This window comes from Maylandia zebra, linkage group LG11 (genome assembly GCF_041146795.1).
Source record: "Maylandia zebra isolate NMK-2024a linkage group LG11, Mzebra_GT3a, whole genome shotgun sequence".
NCBI classification, from domain to species: domain Eukaryota; kingdom Metazoa; phylum Chordata; class Actinopteri; order Cichliformes; family Cichlidae; genus Maylandia; species Maylandia zebra.
The window spans coordinates 8,066,788-8,084,317 of NC_135177.1; the positions used below are offsets into that span (position 1 = coordinate 8,066,788).

The following is a 17,530-nucleotide window of genomic DNA, read 5'->3' on the forward strand; positions in this document are numbered from 1 at the left end:
TCTGTTTAGAAAACAGGAAGTGGTGGGCTTACATTGCTACATGCTCAGTTAACATTTCTGGCATAAATCATCTATCATATGATAGTGCATCCTTTCAAGCATGAATACAAAGAGAAAGGATCATACTAGTTAATAAAAAAGGGTAGAAGCTATCTGTTGAAGAAAAAGCTTTTTTATATTACATTTTTGTGGGGGTTTTTAAACACTTTTCTAACATATTTTCCTGAAGCTGATATGCAAATATAAAGCAGAATGTAACCATTTGAATTTGGTCCCCTTCTTGATTTCATTTCATTGTCTGAAAAATAAGAAAATACAGGTTTGAAGTATATACATACGATTTTAAGTTCAAGCAAAGGAACAAGATACAGACACAGAAGGGAACAGGACTATTCTGTTTCTGTCCTTTGATCCAGTAGGCTGGAAGCCTTCAAAGATGTGAGGAATAACAAAGCACGAGACACAAGGAACTTTCAAAAGTGAAAAACAACTAAGAAGAAAAACAAAATGCATAATGTGTCTCTAACTCTACATCAACTTCTTAGACTTTGTAAAATGAAGGGGGAAGTGAAATCAACCAGTGCGAAGAGGACTCCTGCAAACCTAATTCGACTCTTATGATCAGACTATTTTACTTGTATTTAATTTTTATAATTTTAAAAAATATGATGAAATCAGGACTGTAAATAATGCTGAAAGGAGCTTTAAGTTCAAGAGAAATGAAATTCAAGAGTAATAACATAAGTAATTAAGCAATAACATAATAAATCTGTCTTAAAGAAGCATTCATTTTTCATATCTCACCTTCAGCGTCTTCCCCTGATGAAACCACAGACAAACAAGAACAGAAAATGAGATATCATTTTAAATTTAGTATCAAAAACAACAAAGAAAAACAAATCTGCCCTGTTGCTTGAAATGACTGTGAGACCATTGAGGCATATGTGCACGGAAAGTTAGTGGTGAAATAAGTGGAGAACCAAAAATCCCTTTGGCCTTTAATCAGAATGGCTTGAATGGTTTAATTTAATTAGAAACGTAATCTTGAAGATGTGTGTGGATGTACAATTCCAAAGATTTTGCAATTAAAAAAAACCCATACATGCGTATTTAATGCTCCAAACTGTAAAAACAAAAGAAAAGAAACATTGTTTTCTCACCTACGAGATAACCTGGAAAGCCTGTTCCACATGCTGTGATAAATAAAAACAATCATTATATTGTTATCATATATGATGACAGGCTCAGAAACCAACTGCATCTGATCCAAAATATTTTTCTACTTACGTTCCTTCTTGATTTTGAAGCTCTGCAATGCGGTTCCTTAAACAGAACAAAAAAACATATATTAAAGAGCGAACTGTAGAACTGATGAGAGGAAAAATGTCTCCTCCTTGTTAACAGAAAGCTTGATTCTCTATAAAATGACTCACTTGTATTTTTTTGCCATGAAAATGCAGAAGATGCCAAAGAGCAGAGCTGTACCAATCCCCACTACAGCAGGAATGATGATGTGATTATAGCTCTCAATACCTGGAAATACACAGAATTTATGACATCATTAAGAATGCATACAGTCATTGAAAGATACTTTTAACAGTGATGATAACATTTTCTTATTTATTCAAAGTTAAAGTGAACCAACATATTGGAAGTGAAGAACTGAAAGGATCTCACGTTTTACATTCAGTGTGAATTTTGAGGAGGATGTTTGCCCTCCATTAAATCCAGCTGTGCATGTCAGCTCTCTGTTGTCATCCTTCTCCTCAGGAACGGAGGACGGAAGTGAGAGGTAAGTGACGGAAGTGATGTTGTAGGTGACGTCAGACGCCGGAGATTTTGGCGGAGAAAAAGCAAATGGTAGCATAGAGTTTAACAAAGGTTTTCCAAGCTTCAGTATTACCAAAATATACTAATCAATTGTCATATAACTAACAACATCTGTTTTATCATCTCTAACACCCTGGAGGACAACGGGGAGAGTTTAGACGCTCTCCAAGATTACATCGACCGCTGTTTTCAAGATTTAGTAATGCATAAGGCCCAGAGTGCATCTTCCCCGGCCAAAATCGAGACGCCGTCATCGAAGAGAAGTCGCCAGGCAGACTCCCCTGGTACAACATCGCCTGCCGGCAAAGACATCGCAGAAATCCTGGAGTCAATCGACAAGCGATTGTCCAGTTTCGATGCGAGGCTGTCCCTGGTGGAGATCTTACACCGGGAATTTAAATCTCTGAGAGAATCCCTGGAATTCAGCCAGCGGCAGGTGGAAACGCTTGCCGCTGAAAATGCCACGCTACGGGAGTCGGTTAAATCTCTCACCGATAACGTGACCCAGCTAAACATTGAAAATAAAAAAATAAAAGAGTCCGTTATCGATCTACAAGCCCGTAGCATGAGAGATAATCTTGTGTTTTCTGGTATTCCAGAAACTGCCGGAGAGGACGCAGAGGCAACGGTGAAAAGCTTCATTAAAATCCACCTGAAGCTGCCGGAGGACACCGTAAAGAACATCGACTTCGATAGAGTACATCGCTTGGGGGGCGCGCGGTCGCGGACCGGGAGACCACGGCCTATTGTGGCCAAATTCAGTCAATTCAAACAGAAGGAACAGGTGAAGAGTCGCGGCAGAGAGCTGAAAGGAACGGACTTCAGCGTGAACGACCAGTTCCCCAAAGAGATCCTGGAACGACGCAAGGTCCTGTTCCCAGTTCGACGTAGCTTTATCCAGAAAGGCTCCCGTGCTGTCATCGCTGTGGACCGGCTCTACGTGGACGGACAGCTGTACCGCGACCCCGGCACCACACCGTGGTTATACTGACTGCACTCCAGATAAGAACCCGCTACACTCTTTTCTTATTCATTCACACTTTCTCCTTTAAAATGTGCTTAACCTAGTAATATCAGTAGGATGTCATAGCAGATATAACACCGTCACCCTCCGTCATTGCTTTAATTGGAATGTTTCCGTTTCGTTTCCTTTTTTTTGTTGTCGCTCACAGTTCATGTGGTTTCTTTCTTTCTCTTGTCTTTCACTGCTGTGGTCACCTACTTCCCCACTCACCTACAAACAACACCCTCTATTTCTCCATATTTTCACAACACGATCACGCAAACACATCAGCTCAACGGCAGCACATTCACAACAGCCTCACAGCACGCACAGACTTGCAGGACACATAAGCAAGCCACGCTTGTTCATATTAGTGAATATTCACACACATAGTCAGACTTATGGAGTCTCTCACCACACTTCTTTTTCTCTTTCTATTTACAAACAAGGGATGTTTCCATATTCTCTCCACCTCTCTAAACGAAACACCCAGCATACATCATTAAACATACACGCACAATTAAGGGCATGCTGAGGTTTGTCACATGGAATGTAAATGGAGCTGGCACCAGAGGAAAGAGGTTAAAAATATTTAACCAGCTTAAAAAACTACAGGCAGATGTTGTTTTATTACAAGAAACTCACAAACCTGTCACAGGTTTAAATGAACTTAAAACACCTGAGTTTCCTAACGTGTTTGCAGCCGGTTATAATTCTAGACAACGGGGAGTAGCAATTTTAATACATAAAAATGTTAATTTTACAGTACTCGATACAGTTATAGATCCAGAGGGTAGATTTCTAATTATTAAACTATCAATATTGAACAAAAAACTATGTATTGTTAGTATATATGGTCCAAATGTTGATGAACCCTCATTCTTCCACGGTTTTTTTAGTGCACTCTCTGAACACCTTGATTGCACACTCATTCTTGGCGGTGACCTCAACCTTGGACTAAATGAAGAAATGGATAGGCTCAACACAACAGGAACTCAGCGTAATTGGCAGTCCACAAATATAATCAAACAGTATATGAACGACTTTGGTCTTTGCGATGCATGGCGCTCTCTTCACCCCACCAGTAAGGAATATACTTTTTTCTCGCATGTTCATCACTCTTACTCTCGTCTGGATTATTTTTTGGTCAGCAGCTCACTGCTGTGTGACATTTCAGACACTGAGATTCATCCTATAGCTGTCAGCGATCATGCTCCTGTATCTTTAACACTAATGCACAAGAATAATACTACGCCAAGTAAAAACTGGAGATTTAATATATCACTACTTAAAGATGAAGACTTTATTAAATACTTTAAAAAGGAATGGACTTCATATTTAGACTTTAATGACACTCCCGGAATATCTGCTTCTGTTCTATGGGAAGCAGGGAAAGCTGTGATGAGAGGTAAAATAATTTCTTTCTCATCACACAAAAAGAAAGAAGAAAACAAAAATATTCAGGAATTAGAAAAAAACATCAAATCACTAGAAGAAGCCTACGCGTCCCACCAAGATCAGGAAACATTGAACAAAATATGCAAAACAAAACTAGAATTAAATGAAACTATTAATAAAAAAACACAATTCCTTATACAAAGACTTCGCTTGCAGAATTTTGAACACAGTAACAAATCAGGTCGATTTCTAGCTAACCAGCTAAAAATAAATAAAGAAAAAACAACTATATGTGCTGCTAAAGATTTATCAGGGAACACAATATATGATCCTGGAAGAATAAACAACATTTTTAGGGATTTCTATGAAACTTTATACTCACCACAAATAAACCCATCTAAAAATTAAATTGATCTGTTTCTTGACAACGTAACTCTTCCAAAATTACTAGACAGTCAAGCAAAGGAATTGGATTCGCCACTGACGCCAAGTGAACTCCAGGAAGCCCTGATAAGTATGCCCAATAATAAGGCTCCAGGTCCAGACGGCTTCCCTGCAGAATTCTACAAAGAATTCTGGACAATTTTGGCACCAGTATTCCACAGCATGTTGCAGGAAATCGAGGAAAAGGGCAGACTACCACCAAATATGAATTCTGCCAACATTAGTCTCCTGCTAAAACCAGGCAAAGACCCTTTATTTCCCTCAAGCTATCGTCCAATTTCTCTTTTAAATGTAGACCTTAAAATAATCTGCAAAGCTCTCTCAAAGAGATTAGAGAAAATGACCCCCCTCTTAATTCATCCTGACCAAACTGGTTTCATAAAAGGTCGGCACTCCTCAACAAACACTCGTAGATTACTTAATTTAATAGACTACTCATACGATAAAAACATCGAAGCCATAATATTATCTCTAGATGCAGAAAAAGCATTTGACAGAGTTAATTGGAAATTTTTATTCGCAACTTTACACAAATTTGGTTTTGGAAACTCTTTCATAAACTGGATAAGAATATTATACAATTCCCCAACGGCTCGTATCAGAACAAATGACCAGACATCCTCCAGCTTCTGTCTCCTGAGGGGCACCAGACAGGGATGCCCACTCTCCCCCTCACTTTTTGCAATTTTTATCGAACCTCTAGCAGCAGCATTTAGACAGGCTACAACAATTAAGGGCATAAAATGTAAGAACATAGAACATAAAATCAGTCTCTATGCGGATGATGTGTTGCTTTTTCTGCAAAACACACAAACCAACCTCTCTGAGGTAATTACTTTAATAAACTGGTTTTCAAGAGTTTCAGATTATTCAATTAACTGGCCAAAATCTACAGTTCTCCCCATTAACTGCTCCTTCCATAATTCTTCCTCTGCCCCACTGCAATCCGGAAATATTAAATATTTAGGTATTAATATCTCTCCTAAGCTTTCAGACTTAACTAAACTAAACCACATCCCACTTCTAAAGAAAGTAGAAGGCGATCTGACTAGATGGAAATCTTTACCCATATCACTCATGGGAAGGGTCGCCACTATAAAAATGATGATCTTGCCAAAAATAAATTACTTATTTTTGATGATCCCTAACAAACCATCACAAGATTGGTTCAGATCTCTGGATTCATATATTTCCAAATTCCTTTGGAAAGATAAACCCCCGCGTATTAGCTTAAAAACGCTACAAAGAACCAAGGATAGAGGAGGATTAGATCTGCCTAATTTTCACCAATACTTCTTAGCCAACAGGCTTCAGTTCATCTCAGAATGGTTAAAACATACCTTCTTAGTTGAGCCCTGGCTAGATGTTGAACAGGCACTATGCAAGGATCTAGAGATTTCAGACCTACCATTTATTAGCTCAAACATCAAAAGACATGAATGCTTTAAAAGTATCAACATCAGCTTTTCTCTAACAGCATGGTGGGAGTTTCTAAAAATAACGGAGTCTTCATTAATCCCATGCAAACGTACACCTATCTGGAATAACCCTGACATATTACAAAACAATAATATGATTAATTTCCCAGAATGGAGTTGTAAAGGAATTAAATACTTAGAACATATATTAGAGGGAACAGAATTTATTCCATTTGACAGACTAGTTGAACAATATGGGATCAACAAGACAAGGTTTTTAGAATATCAACAAATTAAATGAATGAATGAATGAATGAATGCTTTATTGGCCATATGCAGGTTGCCCCACAGAGGAATAGGACCCCCCCCGACTTACACACACAACAACAAGACATCACATGGGAATACAGTCGGAGACCGGCAGCGTTGAGAGAATAACACTGAAAAAATTACACAACATTGGGAAAAGTACAAGAGGAAAAAAAGAGACCTCTTCACACGCTGGGCAGCCTATGGGAGGACAGCATGAGAACAGGAAACAAAAAAAACTCCTCTGCACAGAGAGCACATTAATGTCCGCATCACAACATCAGAGCACATGACAAGCCACAGGGGATGGATAGGGGGTGGGGGGTGATTCGAAGGAACACAGCAGTCGTCCTGCACCATGCTATCATTTCAGCGCGGCACGCAGACCCGCTGCCTTCCCCCACAGGAACAAGCATCGAAGGCGTTTGGAAGGGAGGGGGATGAGTGCGTGCTTATCAGTGTAAGTGTATGTGTGTGCGTGTCCATAGTTCAGCTGAGACAGTGTCCTTCGCCGTATCAGGCTAAGTAAACAGTCCTCCAGCCGATCCAGGTGTCCTTCATGGGATGGGAAGAATAGTCATCACACAGTCGTTATCAGGGAGTTGTTTTGGTGGGCTCCAGCCTTGGGCCTAGCAGCTGGCGCCGTGGTGTCCAAATGTAGAATATTGTTGATTTCTCCTTTATGCGAGCAGCGAATTTAGCACTCTGACACTGGGGCCTCGATTTCCCGTTGGAGCGCTGCGAGCCTCCCCATGATGGTATCAAGCTTCTGTTCCGTGATGTTGTCATTCTTTTGGTTCTGAGACCCCACAGCTGCAGTGAGCCGTTCTGCGATGTTATCCAACTTTCGCTCAAGGGTGTTATTGTGAGCAGGCCCCTCTCTGATGTATCCCATCATACGCTCAATGGTGTTAGTTTGAGTCTTCACGGCAGCTGTAAGCGTCTCCAAGGTGTTAACCATGCTGCGTTCGGTGTGGGAGGCCGCGCCTCGCCCCATCGCTTCAATTCCAGCGGTCAGCTTAGGGGGAGTTTGAACAGCCGGTTCCGCTCTCTTATTTCTCCGATAAGTCAGGGCCAAGCCAGCTCCGATCAGCAAGAACCCCGTTATCATGGTTCCGAATAGGTAAATATCCTCAGCGTCCTCGATAGACAGTCCCGCCAGGCACAAGATCCTCCAGGTTTGCCACCCATCCATCGTGTATCCGGCAGGGAAAGTCCCTCCAGGGCACTCGGGCTCTCCCGAGCCCAGACTTCTCGTTGAGAAGAGGGTGTCAATAGCGTTCAGAGACCAGTTGATCAAATCCATAATTCTCTATTAGGTTTTAGAGAACGACAGTGAGAGACTGTTCCAGGGAAAAGTAGTGCACACGAGACAAGACAGGACACAAGAGGCTAAGCAGGGAAGATAAGGGGAAGGAGGAGAGGAGAAAAGTGCGACCGCCATAGTAAAAAAGAAATTTAACCTCAGTCAAGTTGAATTACAAACACCACTAAGTGCGGCACATTTTCTTACTCTTAAATCCCCCAAATTATTATCTAAAATATACAGAACACTTTCTAAATTAGATGAATCAATATCCCTTCCTACTGCAAAGTGGGAAACAGATTTATCAGTCAACCTAGACCAAAACTTCTGGTCTCAGATTTGCTTAAAAACTTTTAAATTAATTAAAAATCCCAGTCTGCAATTAATACAATACAAAATACTTCATAGAGTGCACTATACAGGTCATCAGATGTTCAAGATGGGCTTTACATCTTCCAACAACTGCTCACACTGTCAAGGCAATACACCAGACAATTATATCCACGCTCTTTGGTTCTGTCCACCAGTGCAAAAGTTTTGGCGCGAGATATGTGAAGACTTATCAAAATGTCTGAAATGTAACATTCCAACCTCCCCCTTAGTGTGTTTGTTGGGCAGCTTAGATAATGTCACTTCAGAAAAGAATATAGCCCATATGATCTTCACTGCCCTATGCATAGCCAAGAAAACAGTCCTCATGAACTGGAAAAATAAAAATAATCTTAATTCTAACCAATATAGAAAGTATCTATTAGATTACATTAGTCTTGACACAGCCTCTGCCACCACATTAGATCAATTGCTCTGGGCCCCTTTTATCAGCTCCATCACCTAGTGGGGGTGGGGGGTCATAGTTTGGTCCCGCCTTCACTGTTGTGATTGGTGAGGGGGTAGGGACAGGCTTAGGGCGTCGGGGGGTTCCCCGGAGGCATCTTCCTTGGGGGGCTCAACCCGGGGTAGCGGTCACGTCCGGTTGAGGGCTCTGTTGGCTCTCAGGTGACTGTTTCCTCGCGGCTGCGTGCAGCGGGGCTAGGGGAGGGTCTGTGCTGACGGACGTGGGTTACTGACCTGGCAACCTGGCTGCCCCTGGGTGGGTCCGGGATGGGCGTGAGGTTCTGGGGGCGCTCCGTCTCTGGGCTGGGGCCCGGGCCGGGCCTCGGGGGCTCGGGTCCTGGTTGGTGTGTTGCCGGGGTTGCGGGCGGGTGGGTGCATGGGGGCCCGGCCCTGGAGCAGGGTGCCGCCGGTGCATCGAGCCACCTGGGGGGCTCTTCAACTGGTGGGGGGGATGGTCACATCTGGCAGGAGCTTTCTTCTCTCAGGAACTCTCTGCAGGAGGGGGAGATACAGGAGAGGTGGAGGAAGATCTCAGCCTGGGCGTTTACCGTCTTATGTAGTCTGGAAGATGTGTGGTTGGTGGGGTGGGTGCAGTTTTCTCTGTGGTGGGGTTGGGTGGACTGTCCAGGGCTCTGTGGAGCCGGGGGGCGCTACTGCACTGGGCCCCGGTCTGATGGGCCTGGGCCCCCCTTCCCTGGCGGGTCGCGGAGGGTGGGAGTGCCTACTGGGGTCAGCGGGGGAGCTGGCCCCAGGGAGGGGTCACTTGCCCCTCCCTTCCTTCCCTCCCCATCTCCAGCTGCCTCCCTCTTCCCGCTCCTCCACAACCACCCACACATGCAGGGCCTTGGAGTGGGGGTATGTCACCAGGGTGCAGAGGAGGCTACCCCCCCCCCCCCCCCCCCCTGTCCCCTTCTGACTGCCTCTGCCTCAATTTTATCCCACAACTTAGACATTCACATTATTCACACTCTCATTACACATACATATAGGATCTTGGGGGTGGGCACAATCACGGAGTCCAATTTACCATCAGGGTGTACACCTCACCCCTGACGTCGTTGCCCACCTCTCAATTTTAAATACACTTAGTCATTGAGGGTTAGCAGGAGGGACTATGCGCTTACCTGCTGCTCCTTGGCAGGTAGCTCCATGCCCTCCTGGGTTTTAATTGCACCTTAGAACACATATGCATCAACACTACAATGAGCGGGTGGAGGGAGGTTTGGAGTCTTCTCCCACCCCCATTCTCTGCGGCCTGCTGGAGCGGGAGGGCTAGTAGGAGGAGTTGGCCGTCCGACTGCGGTCTGGGGTGTGGGGCCTCCCTGCTGCTGCGGAGTCGGGGCGGTCTGCCTCTCCCCACCGCAGGGAAAAGGGTAACACCACCTGGGTCTGGGTGCAATTCCCCCCTCCAGGGGCAAGGGTACCTAGACCCGGTTTGTAGAGTACGCTTGGGGAGTGTGATTGTGTGTACAGCGTCTCTTTATGTCTGTCTCCACGTTGGTTGAGTGTGGAGTGAGTGCATATGAGAGCATGAGGGTGGGAATGGATGTTTGTGTCTGTGTGTGCCTGTATGTCTGTGTCTATATGTCAGGTTGGGTATCAGACGCCACCTCTCTGGGGACACCTCAGGCCCTCCAAGGTTTGGAGGCCTATCTCCACCCACCACCACTTCCCCTGCCGGTGGCGGACTCCCTCAGGTGTCGGTGTGTTGGTGGTTCTTTGTGTCTGGGGGTGGGCATCCGGGTACACACCGGCTCACTCCTTGGCGGCCGCTTGTCGGGGCCTGGGGCCTGGGGCTCGCTCGGGCCCCTTTGGAGGTGGGGTGCCCCCGGCCTCTCGACCTAGGGCTCGGTCACTCAGGCGCGGCTGGGGGCCGGCGGAGCTCACGGGCGCGTCACTGCAACTCCCCCTGACTTCTGCTCCGCGGCTGCTGGGCGAGCCCTCATCTGGGACTCTCCTCAGCTCTTACTGGGACAGTGGCGCGGCTGCCCCTCTGTTGGTCTTCCATGGTCTCTTGTGTTCTGGGGGCCTCTGGATGTCTGGAGTTTTGATCTCCTCCATACCCACTTCACACCCTGGAGGACGGGGCTGTGGCCCCCCCACACTCCCTAGCAGATCATTACATGGAGAAACCTTTGGAATGCAAGCATGCTGATCCACACAGGTATGCACACATGGGTATTCACAGACGCGGACTAAAGCTTTCTTGGCTGCTGCCTCAAAGCACACTGTGCGCTGTCTATCTTGCGTGCTGCACAATATCGTTTATTACTTAGTAAATACTGATATCTATGACTAGCTAGTTTATTGTGATGGTGCTTTGTTTTCTCTATTATTATGTTGCTCTTTGTTGTTTGCTGTCTCCTCTGTTTGTTTGTTTGTTTGTTTGTTTGTTTTTTCTCCATACAGGTGACCCAGGAGTTTTTTTTTTTTTTTGTTGTTTTTTTTTGTCTCTCTTCCCCCCCCTTCTCACCGTCTCTTCTCCCCTTCGGTTTTCTTTCTTTCTCTCCCCCTCTCTCTCTCATTCATTCCCCCTGTCCTATTTATTAAAAAAAAAAAAAAAAAAAAAATGACAAAGGATGAACTGAAGCTCTGCCATCACGTAATGTCGCATACTGCTGTTTCTGATGTCATTTAAAAAAAAAAAAAAAAAAAAAAAAAAAAAAAAGGAATAAATGTCAGGATGGACTGTGTCTCCCAGTTGCCAGAATGAATTAGTCTATGGTACACAATGAGCCTTTCTGTCTTCCAGTTCCATGTAAGTGTAGGTACATGGGTTGGACAGGTGTGCATGACTGAACAGATGACAGTGTAGGGCTCTCCTTGAGTGGCTGCCATTGGCTGAGTCAATGTAGGCTCTGCAGGGTCAGCTGAAGATGAAAAAGGAAGACATAAAGTAAGAGGCAAAGTGATTTAACAGAAAACTGGTATAGATATTTGGAATTGGAAGGTGGAAAGTTGGTGACATACTGATCATGTTCAACTCGACGCAGTCTTTATCAAAGGAGAACATGTCCTTTGTGGGTTCATTACCTTCTTCTTTTACTAGTTCAACTCTGAAACAGAAAGGGCCATTGTCATGATTTCTAATTTGAGTTATTTCTAAGGTGCAGTTGTTCTGGCCCAGCTCTCCCAACATCTTTGTTCGGCCCTTAAAGTTGTCCTTAATCAGTGTAGCATCACTATGAAAGATGTTGTTTCCTTTAGTATCTGGTGTTTTGCCTTTATAGTGCCAGGATAAAGAACCTTTTGTTCTTTAAAGAACCATTTGTAATAGCTGAAGAACCATCCACAAAATAAAAAGGTTCTTTGACGTATGATGGTTCTTTAAAGAACCATGAAGACATCTGAAGAACCATTTAAGAACCATAATTTTTCTGAGTGCAGTGTATATACTATATATATATATATATATATATATATATATATATATAATGTTCTTCCTCTACACCCCCCCCCCAATTTTTGCACATGTCGAGGAGCGTGTCAGGCTACATTTCACTGTGTGTTATACTTGTATAACTATGCATGTGACAAATAATAAAGACCCTAGAACCTACACCTGGTGACTTGTAAATAAACCCTTCTTGTGAGCATCAGAACCGGAGTCCTGCGCTTGAGTCCTCCTCCAAACCGTAACAGATATATATCGGATGACGATATAAAAACATCTATCGTTTCATTTTACGCTATTGTTTGTTTCGTGGTGTCGCAAAATAAACTGTTTACGGCTGTTTTTCATGGTTTGATGGTCACTGTAGTGTTTATATTAATTTCTTAAAGTTCTCTCTGTGTTGATAGGAGTTATGTGGGTAGTTCAGCTTCACCACTAGGGGGCTGTCTAACCAAATTGTGATATATACTGTGTCGTAGAAGCAGCGGCAGGTTATGTTTACGTACATGGATGTGAGCCACGTTAAAATAAAGAAGCTTGCTAACTACTACGGATGTTTTATTGAAAACACGACATGGTACCAGGAGTGGGGTAGTAAAGCAGGTCATCATGGACAGTGTTAAGCCACCAGATGCCGTCAACTGGAACGGAAATGTGGACTGTGAGTGGCGAACTTTTAAACAGCGGTTTATGCTATACCTGCAAGCTGTCGGCCTAGATAGTAAGCCTGATACACGGAAGATTGCACTGCTTCTTACCGTAGCAGGTCCACAAGCGGTGGAAGTATATAACACGTTTGTGTTCGCAACTGCAGAAGACAAAGAAAAGTTTGACGAAGTAGTGAGAAAGTTTGATGAACACTGTTCGCCCAAAAAGAATGAAACATTTGAGAGGTACGTCTTTCGGTCACGTATACAACAACCTTCAGAGAGTTTTGATACGTTTCTGACTGACCTCAAGTTAAAGGCAAGAACATGCAATTTTGGACAGCTGCAAGAATCTATGATAAGAGATCAGATCGTATTTGGAATAAAAGATATAAAGATAAGAGAGAGGCTTCTGAGAGAGGCGGATCTGACTTTAGCAAGTGCTGTGAAAGTATGTCATGCCAGCGAGCTCGCCATACAACATGCAAAAACCTTCAGCAGGTCGCCGAGGGAAACAGACACGGAAAGCACAGCTGTAGCTGCAGTTAATACACGGCAGGCAGGGCGCACGTACAAAAAAGAACAGAAAGAATCAAAAGACACTTTCTTGTGCAAAAGATGTGGCACAAAACATGGAAGGAAACAATGCCCAGCTTATGGTAAAATATGCAAAAAATGCAATGGACAAAACCATTTTGCCAAGCAATGTTTTTCAAAGAATAAACAAAAAGAAAGAGTACACACAGTAGAAGAAACTGCTCTCAGTGACACGTTTTTTGTGGGAATGGTAATGCAGCAAGATACACCCATGGACCAACCTGCAGTCAGTACAGTGAAGCAGGACAAATGGACAGAGATGTTACCAGTGAACGGAGCCCTGGTAACTTTCAAACTGGACACAGGAGCCAAGGCTAATCTGGTGAATGAGCTGGATGTGAAAGCGATGAAAACGAAACCACACATATTCCAAAATAACAGTTTACTCCAAGCATATAATGGAGAACCAATCAAAACCAAAGGTAAATGCAGGCTCCGGGTACAAGTAAAAGGAAAATATCACAGTCTGATGTTTATCATTGTGCCAGAGGGACATGAATCTCTGTTGGGAGATAAAGCATGTGAGAGACTCGGCCTAGTCAGACGGGTATACAGTATAAACAGCTCTGAGCCCAAAAGTGTGAAAGAAATCGTGGATCTGTACCCAGACATATTCAAGGGGTTTGGAGTCTTACCCTTCACCTACAAGATAAAGCTGAAAGAAGGAGCTCAGCCTGTGGTTCATGCACCTCGACGTGTTCCAGCTGCTCTTAAAGACAAGCTTAAAGAGGAACTAGAGCGGATGGAGGCACTGGAAGTCATAAGAAAAGTTGAAGAACCTACTGAATGGGTTAACTCCATGGTGTGCATTAAAAAACCAACCGGCGCTCTTAGAGTCTGCATGGATCCGAAAGACTTAAATGCTAACATACAAAGAGAGCATTACCAGATACCTACAAGAGAAGAAATAACAAGTGAAATGGCTGGTGCAAAATTTTTTAGCAAACTAGATGCGTCCCAAGGATTTTGGCAACTCAAGCTTCATGAGGACAGTACAAAATACTGCACGTTCAACACGCCATTTGGGCGTTACTGCTTCTTGAGAATGCCTTTTGGAATTTCTTCAGCTCCTGAGATATTCCACAGGACCATGGAGCATATGATCGAGGGAATCGAGGGAGTCAGAGTTTATATGGACGACATCATTTTGTGGGGATCCACACTACAGCAGCACAATGAGAGACTAGTAAAGGTTTTGGAAAGGGTGAAACGTTATGGACTTAAACTGAACAGAGTAAAATGTCAGTTTGGCGTGGGTGACATTACCTTTCTCGGTGACAAGCTGACAGCCGAAGGCATCGAGCCGGACAAGGAAAAGCTACGAGCTATACTGGAAATGCCACGTCCTGAAGATAAAAAAGGTGTGTTGAGAATCCTGGGAATGGTTAACTTTATTGGAAAATTCATCCCAAGCCTGGCGGCCAAAACAGTGCACCTGAGACAGCTTCTACACAATAGCTGCGAGTTCAGATGGAATGAAGAACTGGAAAACGAGTGGCAACAACTGAAAAAGACACTTACAACAGAGCCAGTTTTGGCGTATTTTGATCCAAAAAGAAAAACAAAAGTGTCAACAGATGCATCGAAGGCCGGGATCGGCGCAGTGTTGTTGCAGGCTTATGGAGACCACTGGAGGCCAGTGGCATATGCCTCAAGAGCAATGACAGAGACAGAATCTCACTACGCCCAAATAGAAAAAGAGACATTGGGGCTTGTTTTTGGATTTGAAAAGTTCCACACCTATGTCTATGGTTTGCCAACATTTGTGGCAGAGACTGACCACAAGCCATTGATAGCCATAATCAAGAAAAACTTAAGTGAAATGTCTCCACGCATTCAAAGATTGATGATGAAACTACAGCGCTATGATTTCAACTTGATCTACACACCAGGTAAACACATTGTGTTAGCAGATGCACTCTCTAGGGCCACAACCCCAAACAAAGAGCAAAGCTCCACAGAGATGGATGTAAATATACATGTAAACCTGGTAGCAGAGTCACTTCCTGTGTCAGACAGAAAATCACATCAGATCAAGGCTGAAACACAAAAGGACTCTAGTCTGCAAAGAGTTATAACACTGTTGAATGGGAAATGGCCAAGAGGTGAATGCAAAACATACTACAACATAAGAGCAGAACTAAGTGTTGTGAATGGACTTCTGCTAAGACAAAACAGAGTAGTAATTCCACACTCACTGAGAGGAGACATCCTGAAAAGACTGCATGAGGGACATCTAGGCATAGAGAAATGCAAACGGAGAGCCAGAACAGCAGTCTATTGGCCAGGTATAAATGCAGACATTGAGCAAATGGTTTCCACTTGTGATACGTGTATCAAACACCAGGCAAAACAACCAAAAGAGCCTCTGACCATAACAGACATACCGGAGGAACCATGGCAGAAAGTCGGAACAGACATTTTCCACCTAGGAGGAAAAAACTACCTGCTGGTTATTGATTACTTGTCAAACTATCCAGAGATGGCATTATTGTCCAACATGTCAGCTACTTGTGTCATAACGCACATGAAATCAATATTTGCTAGACATGGGATACCACAGATTGTTCATAGTGACAATGGACCTTGCTATAGTTGTAGAGAATTCCAACTATTTGCTCAGGAATATGACTTTAAACATGTGACCTCAAGCCCCCTGCATCCACAGTCCAATGGGAAAGCAGAGAAAGGTGTGCACATTGTGAAACAGTTACTAAAGAAAGCACAAGATGGTAAGGCAGATCCTTATTTGGCACTACTGAGCTACAGAGCATCACCACTGGAGCATGGCAAGTCACCAGCAGAAATATTAATGGGAAGAAAACTACGGACCACTCTTCCTTACACAACAACCAGGAAACATAAACAAGTGAGAGACAAAATGAAACAGTTGCAGAAGAGACAAAAGGTCAACTTTGACAAGTCCTCAAAAAGTCTAAAACCACTCGCACCCAATGAAGCAGTCAGAGTGGAAGATGCAAACATCTGGGAAAAGAGAGCAACTGTACTGGAGGAGGTAAACCCAAGATCGTACAATGTGAAAACTGAAGATGGACTGATATTAAGGAGAAATCGGAGGAGTTTACTGTACACTCAAAAGACAATGGGACCATCGGAAGAACAGTGTGATGACAACAACACACCACCTGAACCAACAACACCCGTGAAGGACAGTGTGGAGCAAAGAGACCAGTCACCCATTGTCAGAAGATCAGCACGCTCTATCAAGCCACCTGATAGACTAAACCTTTAAGCATATATATATATGTATATGTTGGTGTATACATATATAGCTAGATATATATGCATATATCAAAAAGGAACTTTCTGCATTATTGTGTGTTCCGTAGTTTACACTGTCACAAGTGTTTGTGATGTTATTCAAGCTATGCAATGTTAGGTATGTTTCCATAGTGTTGTTCAGCAGATAACATCTAAAGAAAAGGGGATGTGTTGATAGGAGTTATGTGGGTAGTTCAGCTTCACCACTAGGGGGCTGTCTAACCAAATTGTGATATATACTGTGTCGTAGAAGCAGCGGCAGGTTATGTTTACGTACATGGATGTGAGCCACGTTAAAATAAAGAAGCTTGCTAACTACTACGGATGTTTTATTGAAAACACGACACTCTCTTTCTCTTATATTTAATATAACCACACTACGGACACACAAGCGCCTGTTTTTATGCGTTGTCGTTAGCAACAACGACGGTAAAACCATCGCGTGTCCGCTTGTTTATGTTCCACATAAACCTTTCACAATAAAGCTCAAGATCCTGTTGAGACTTTTCAAAATAAACTGAATCACGTGAAAGATGCAGAGTGTTTACGGATGAGAAGCAAAAAATAAAGCTTAGACTCAAACGTTAGAACAGGCTTTTCCCCGCAGCACGCCATGGAATATATATACTCACAAAGAAAACGGCGGCCGTTGCAACTTCTGTCTAAAAATGTATCGTTTCAATTAAAACACTTGACTCCAGCTACACGACGCCCAGCTGGAAACACTTCACGCAAGTCGAGCTGCCCGAGATTCACAGAATTTACAGAAAATGTTACATTTTTGCAGGGACGATTCTAGGATCAGAGCTTTGGGGGTGCTGAGCACCCAGAGAGCTGCCCAGCCAACCAAGATACACTTTACTCGTCACAATGAGACTTCTTCCCCGTCTCTGTCGGTCCCTGCATCCTCCCTGTCCTCATCGTCTGTTGTCTTCGTCTCCTTTATCAATCATCATAATTTTACCATCTCTGTGCAAGTCTGAAAATTTCTTTATTAAATCATAAGATTCTTAAATTCCTCGTCACAAAACATGACATCACTGTTTTGTACATTTTAACAATTTAATC

General features: G+C 43.5%; 1 protein-coding gene across 1 annotated transcript; it reads right to left on the bottom strand.

Moving 5' to 3' along the window:
- Nucleotides 1-14,272, bottom strand: LOC143421000 (myelin-associated glycoprotein-like). The gene is made up of 11 exons (XM_076889635.1): nt 14,214-14,272; nt 12,695-12,744; nt 12,518-12,577; nt 11,513-11,788; nt 11,215-11,412; nt 1,678-1,773; nt 1,434-1,533; nt 1,288-1,323; nt 1,161-1,193; nt 805-819; nt 1-298 (listed from the first exon to the last, which is right to left on the bottom strand). The coding sequence occupies exons 1-10, from the start codon at nt 14,270-14,272 to the stop codon at nt 807-809; spliced, it is 921 nt and encodes a 306-aa protein (XP_076745750.1). The 3' UTR covers nt 1-298; nt 805-806.
- Nucleotides 14,273-17,530: the final 3,258 nt, after the last annotated feature.

What these genes read in the sequence shown, in the direction of transcription:
- LOC143421000 (XM_076889635.1), bottom strand. Translation starts at nt 14,272, where the DNA reads ATGGTCCTGTGGAATATCTCAGGAGCTGAAGAAATTCCAAAAGGCATT. An exon ending in CCGCTTGTGGACCTGCTACG is followed by an intron (nt 12,578 to 12,694) that starts GTAAGAAGCAGT and finishes TTTCCGTTCCAG; the next exon opens with TTGACGGCATCTGGTGGCTT. An exon ending in GCTTTACTACCCCACTCCTG is followed by an intron (nt 11,789 to 12,517) that starts GTACCATGTCGT and finishes AAAGAACAAAAG; the next exon opens with GTTCTTTATCCTGGCACTAT.